The 7,190-nt window shown below is 43.7% G+C and overlaps 1 protein-coding gene across 1 annotated transcript in view; it reads left to right on the forward strand.

Moving 5' to 3' along the window:
- The window catches only part of SIGMAR1 (sigma non-opioid intracellular receptor 1), a 112,695-nt gene extending 105,788 nt beyond the window's left edge, over positions 1-6,907 (forward strand). Inside the window, exon 4 of the mRNA XM_069214835.1 lies at positions 5,887-6,907. Within this exon, the coding sequence (XP_069070936.1) occupies positions 5,887-6,119 (233 nt within the window). The 3' untranslated portion in view covers positions 6,120-6,907. The remainder of the gene's footprint in view (positions 1-5,886) is intronic.
- The last annotated feature ends 283 nt before the right edge of the window (positions 6,908-7,190 follow it).

Consider the following 7,190-nt stretch of genomic DNA (forward strand, 5'->3'; position numbering starts at 1 on the left):
GGCTCCTGCACCATTGGCACATCACTGTCCTCCTCTAAAACAGGCCCTTCATCAGCACTGAGAGTGGCTTCATCATCAGATGATTCATCTCTGACAGAAAATTCACTTCCAGAATCCTGCACTTCCTCCTCTGCCTCAGATGCAGAGTCAGTCTCATATTCATGGTCAGAAGATGACTCAAAAAGCACACTAACAACCTGCTGAGCGGTCATCCTACGGCTGGCCATGATCCTTCCTACTAAAATTAACTGGACAAATACACCACCAACAACCAGCACTGTGTAAGATAAGTAACAAAGTATAGGTTTATCACTAAGAATTATAAACTCAAAAACTATACTGCTCACTTGCCTGAAAAAGCTTGACTCACCAGCAACTACTCTGCACAGCCACAGCAATCACCAACGATATCCCACTAAAAAGAGAAAAAAAAAAGCAAATTAGACATAAGACAACACAATAATCATTGTGCATAACTCTAAGGACAATTTCACACACAATCCTGCATTCAGTACACCACCTACAAACATGTCATTCATGCATTGCAACAATACTCACTTGGAGTAAATTTATTTACTTACCTAAAACATGCAACTACGCAAACCGCAGGACAACTACTGCCAAAACTGCAACAAGCCACAGCAAAGTCAGCAAAAGCTTTGAACTAAAACAAAAAGGAGAAAAACTGTTATTATCATAAAAGTAAATACTTCGCCAGTTGACAAACACTCCGCCACTAACCATTTTTTCATTTTCCCGTGTCTAGTCTTCTCTGCTTGGGGGAAGATGGGCCTAAAAAAAAAATAGGCCAATCTACCCCCAAGGGGAGGGGGCAGAAATCACCCAGATTACATTGCACCATTTGGGGGGGGGCGACCCTTGCCCAAGGTGCCACACCCCCACACAAAGCACACACACACATACATAGTATCCCTGGCGCTATGGGGATTCTGCCCCCCTTGGGGACAGAAAGGCCTAAAAAATAGGCATATCTGCCCCCTAGGGGGGCAGAACTGCCCAAAAATACATGTGGGCCCCTGGGGGCGACCCTTGCCCAAGGGGCCACCCCCCAACACAAAAAATAAAAATCAACAATAAAATCCCTGGTGTCTAGTGGCTTTCTGCCCCCCTTGGGGGCAGATCGGCCTAAAAATAGGGCCAATCTGCCCCCAAGGGGGGCAGAAACGACAATAAATACATTGCGCCCCTGGGGGGAGCGACCCTTGCCCAAGGGGCCACCCCCCAACACAAAGCACACATACATACATACTATTTCTGGCGCTATTGGGATTCTGCCCCCCTTGGGGGCAGAAAGGCCTAAAAAAATAGGCCTCTCTGCCCCCAAGGGGGGCAGAACTGCCCAAAAATACATGAGGGCCCCTGGGGGCGACCCTTGCCCAAGGGGCCGCCCCCCAACACAAAAAATACACATCAACAATAAAATCCCTGGTGTCTAGTGGCTTTCTGCCCCCCTTGGGGGCAGATCGGCCTAAAAATAGGGCCAATCTGCCCCCAAGGGGGGCAGAAACGACAATAAATACATTGCGCCCCTGGGGGGAGCGACCCTTGCCCAAGGGGCCACCCCCCAACACAAAGCACACATACATACATACTATTTCTGGCGCTATTGGGATTCTGCCCCCCTTGGGGGCAGAAAGGCCTAAAAAAAATAGGCCTCTCTGCCCCCAAGGGGGGCAGAACTGCCCAAAAATACATGAGGGCCCCTGGGGGCGACCCTTGCCCAAGGGGCCGCCCCCCAACACAAAAAATACAAATCAACAATAAAATCCCTGGTGTCTAGTGGCTTTCTGCCCCCCTTGGGGGCAGATCGGCCTAAAAATAGGGCCAATCTGCCCCCAGGGGGGGCAGAAACGACGTAAAATACATGTGCCCCCAAAGGGGAGCGACCCTTGCCCAAGGGGCCGCCCCCCAACACAAAAAATACACAGCAACAATAAAATCCCTGGTGTCTAGTGGCTTTCTGCCCCCCTTGGGGGCAGATCGGCCTAAAAATAGGGCCAATCTGCCCCCAGGGGGGGCAGAAACGACGTAAAAAGCATGTGCCCCCAAAGGGGAGCGACCCTTGCCCAAGGGGTCGCTCCCCTACACTAATATTCACTCACACACACACATACAGAAATCCCTGGTGTCTAGTGGGCATTCCTGCTGCCCGATCGCATCGCGATCGGGCAGCAGGAATGCTCAAAGAGACATCGAGGGAAAGGAAAACCCTTTCCTTTCCCTCGATGCCTCTCTGAGAGCACCCCCACCCCGCACGAAGGTGAAATACTCACCTTCTCCCTTGACGCGCTGGAAGCAAATGGCTTCCAGCGCGTCATTCCCCGTTTCCATGAAATCAGCGCGCGATCGCGCGCTGACGTCATGGGGGGGGTTGGGGGGGGGGCGTGAAAGGGGAAGAGATTCCCCTTTCAGCCCTGGCCTGGGGGTGTTGGGGGGCGGCCCTCGGGGGAAGCGCTAGCGCTTCCCCCGACTGCCAGTCCCTGGACGTAATGGTTACGTCCATGGCGCCACACGGGCGCTGCCATGGACGTAACCATTACGTCCGTGGCGGGGATGGGGTTAAAGGGCACAGTTCATTGGGGAAAAGCATGCCAGATTTCTTAGGTTTGAGCTGTTTATCACAAACACGTTATCACAAAGCCAGTAAGCCTTTCCTGCTTATTTCCTTATTATTGTACAAAGCATGCATTAAAGACAGGAGGTTTTTAAAGATGGATTTTTATTACACTGTGCACAGGCCTGTAGGCAGGAACTTTGTTAAATGAAATTTCACCGATTACTGTAGTGGGGAAGGGTCTTGGTGTTTGTGATCTACCGATACAAACTGCGGCGATAATAGATATGGACTACAATAATCCTTATTAGGTTCTCTTTGGAGCAATAGTATTTTGATTTACCAACTGTGATTTAGTATAATTTGTACTTTTATAATTTTGTGCCGAATGGTTGCCTTGTGGAACGTTTATGTTCAGTACAATGGGGTAAATTTGCTTTTGGTGACATTACAATAATAAAGGCTACAGTCTGATTGTTTATTATGAAAAGTCACGATAAAGGCAGTATGCCTGACGTATTGATTGTGAAAATCATATATTAAAGTCAATATGCATTTAAGAGTGGAATGTTATTGCTTTCAATCAAATCCTACAGACCGGTATTTTGTTACATGGAATCTTAAAGATGACCCTACCAGGCTTGGGTTTTGATGTTGGTTACCACCTCTGACAAACCATGAGTTAAGCCCCGCTCGGAGAGATACGATATTGCTTTGCCAACTGTAATTTTATATAAATTTTTGATTTTACGACTGCATGCCTGATGGTACCTTACAGGAAATCTTATTTTTAGTACAGTGGACTTGAATTGGTTATGGTGACCTGCCAATAGTAACAGTTATAGGCTTGACTGGTGTGCGGGGAAATATTGTACCCAAGGCCTAGCCTGTTTATTGCGTAATTATATTGCAAAGTTAGTAGGCATGTTTTATTTGTTGTGAAAAACATGTGGTAAAGCCAAAAGGCCTTTAATGGTGATTTTTGTCACATTATGTTACAGGCTGTAGAAAGGCATTTGGTTACATGTAATGTAATTGATTTACCATAGCAAGCAAGGGTTTTGCTGTTGGCCACCATGACATGTCCTGGCAGTAGAATTTCACTGATAACTCTCTTTGGGTCCCAATGAGACTGGGTGTATATTGTTTTGCCAACTGTAATTTTGTGCATATTTGTAATTTTGTAAATGTATGCCTGATGATCGCTAGCCTCTGCTAACTTCTGTAGGTCTGGATTGTAAATAGTATCAAGCGATTGGTAAAGGGTAGAGGCCTTTTCACTTCACTTGGACAAGTTATTTCAGATTCCTTAGGTGTGATCTGTTTATAATGAAATATTTTTACAAAGCAAGTAGGCCTTACTTATTGTGAAAAGTGTGCGTTAAAGGAGGCTTTTACGGCTGGATTCTTATTACACTGTGCTAAATCCTGTAGGTAGGCATTTTGCTGCACAGAATCTCACAGTTTACTGTAGTACGGAATGGTTTTGGTGATGGTGATCCACCTGGACAAGCGATGAGGATTGAAGATTTGCACCATAGTCATCCTTATTAGGCTATATTAGTAGGGATTTTGTATTGTTTTGAGAACTGTAATTTGTACATATTTGTATTTTTACTATGGTCTATCATTTGGTTGTCTTGCAGGAAATCTTCAGAACCAACAGAGTAGGTCTGAGTTGCTTATGGTGACAAGCTAATGATCGAGTTTATAGACTTGATTGTTTATAATTAAAAAGTATTATAAATTCAGCAAGCCTGACATATTGTTTGTGAAAAGCATACGTTAAAGACTTTAGGCATTTATAGGTAGATTGCTGTAACTTTGCATTAAATACTACAGATAAGTCTTACATTGAATCTCACAGATTGCAGTATTAGGCAAGCATTGGTGCTGTTCACTTCCTCTGACAAACTGAGGATATAGAAGATGTGTGCTGACAAAATCCCTCATAGAAGCAACAGTATTTTGCTTTGCCAACTGTAATTTTGTATACTATGCAAATTTATGACTGTACACCTGATGGTTGCCTTGTGGGAAAAGGCATGGTGAGTGCAGGATGCCTCAGTTGGTTATGGTGATAAGCCATTGATAATCCCGACAGGCCAGTTTGGTTTACGAGAAAAATTGTTTCTGTTTCCGGAGGTTTGATCTGTTTATTATGAAAAGGTATTAGGCTTCACATACTCATTGTGAAAAGCATATGTTAAAATCAACCTGCATTTAAGAGTGGATTGTCATTTCTCTGTACTAAAGCCTACAAATAGGTATTTTGTTACACAAAATGTCAGATTACCTTTGTAAGGAATGATTTAGGTGTTGGTTAACCATAGGAGTAGAAGATTTGAAATGTAACAATTCGTACTAGAATCACTTAGATGTCTGCCAGGATCGTGTAAAAAAAACATTAAAGGATACATACCTCCATACATATAAATATATTTCTATATAGCTACACAGAGGGCTTTAGGCTCCATTCTTTCCTGCCATTGGTCTGTCTGAGTGTTATTAATTCTCCACTTCCGTCCATGACAGCAGTCTGTCCTTGTCCCTCTTCCCTGTGAATGCTGGCATTTTCTGATCATGAGCGTACATTCACCTGACAATAAGTGTTTGAGTATCAGGGCTAGTTGTCCACTCCTTTAGTTTTCAATTTTCTCCATTTATTGTTCCCCTTTCATTTCGTTGTCTCATCTGTCTATTTTAACATTTAAAAGAGGATACTACAGTTCTCCATGATGTGCTAACGGATTGCTAGCTTGCCTCTCACATCCTCTGCAGTGCACCACATTCCAAGTGGCCAGTTTCTCTAATACAGTAGATCATTATGAAATGCTGTTGTCCATAGTTTATCATTGTTTCACCATTCAAGATGGCCAACACACTTGTTCTACACTTTACAGTCATACTTGACGTTTAAAACAACAATACAGTATATATAGTACCAGAAAAGGACACCCTCAACTTTATATCGTTTGGTATTGCAAATGTATGCCCACCATCTTTAGAAGGCAACATGTTTTCTTTCTGATTCATTTTTTTCGTTTATTCTGCATGTATTGTTGCATTTGTGTGTGTTTTATAGCAGTTGTGTCGGAGGATGAATGGAAGAAAGTTGGAGGATTGAAAAATTTATGCATGAGTGCAAAGATGAGTGGCAGTTCATGTATGATGAATTACGTGTCTAAACACACTTTAATTCATAAACCAGACATATTGGCATTGCCATTGGTTGTAAGTAATTTGTTGTCTTTAGACTTTTTATCTACAACACATAACAACCCTTCCCTTTTGCTCTTCTGTCCATGCAGGCGATACCATCATCCACGTAGCAGGGGAAGCCACCTCCGTGCATTGGAGCGGCGGCACATGGATGGTGGAGTATGGCCGCGGGTTCATACCTTCCACAATGGGGTTCGCTCTGGCTGACACCATCTTCAGCACTCAGGACTTCTGCACATTGTTCTACACGTTCCGCATCTATGCCCGCTGCCTGCTGCTTGAAGCCCACACCTACCTCTCAGAGCTTGGACTACTGTCTTAGTGGACTGCTGAATGTGATGCCTTGAAACAGGAGAACAGAAAAGCGCTGTACAGATCTCGCTCATGCCAAGAGACATCAGTGCGTGTACTGTCATCAGCCTGTGTTCCCTCTCACTGTACTTGACATGCTGAAATTTACTTGGAACCTTTGTGATTTCACAAAGCACTGATACTAAAAGGAAGCAAAAAGCAATAGACCAATATAGACTGCTATTTTTCTATACAAATATTTTCTAGCATATTTATATACAGGTAGGTTTGCTCCAGATGACATTGTGCCTAAGTCCACATGTACATAAAATATTTGTATATTAATATATTGCCTTGTTGTCTCGGTGCTCTGTGAAAACACCACATGTCTTATTAACCCTTTCTCCTCCAGCAGTCCATATGGCTAGCGTGTGGTTGTATCACGGGTATGTGACTTCATACGGTTGAACCGCAACTGTACCTTAAGTGATGGGACTACATGCTATATATGCAGATGCATTATTCACCATTATGTGTTGGACCTGTGGGGTATAATGTAGTGCTGTTTTCGTCAATCATGGTTACTGATAGGATTTGTGACTTTTTGTTTATTTTACTGAGATTAATGTGCTGTATAAGAGGCCCCTGGGCCACAAGTCACCAACTGTGAAAATCCGTGCCCACTGAACATTATGAACTTGAGTGAGTTAAGGTGCCCTCAGTGCCTCGATTAGTCTACTGTAAATTGAGACTGAAGTGGGGTATTCAAGCTCGACTTCAGGGTATATATACAAACAAATAAAATAATTGTGAACAATATAGTCGGTTTCCTACCATTTATTTGTGAGTGAATGTTTCAGGATAGCTTTGCTAAAAGCAATCTCCAGTACTGCTGTACGACATGGTTATGTGTTGTGTTATTGTAAGAAATTGGGTTACTGGTTGAGGGGGAGGGGGGAAACTCTTCTCAAGCTGCAGCCACAACTCTTCTCAGGGTGAAGTCATAGGTAAACCCTAAATTAACCTGTGCTCAACCCTCGGGTAGCTTGGCACAGAGCAATCAGGCTTAACTCGAGGCAATGCATAAAGTATTTGTGCAACA

Source organism: Pleurodeles waltl, chromosome 1_1, assembly GCF_031143425.1.
Source record: "Pleurodeles waltl isolate 20211129_DDA chromosome 1_1, aPleWal1.hap1.20221129, whole genome shotgun sequence".
Classification (NCBI taxonomy): domain Eukaryota; kingdom Metazoa; phylum Chordata; class Amphibia; order Caudata; family Salamandridae; genus Pleurodeles; species Pleurodeles waltl.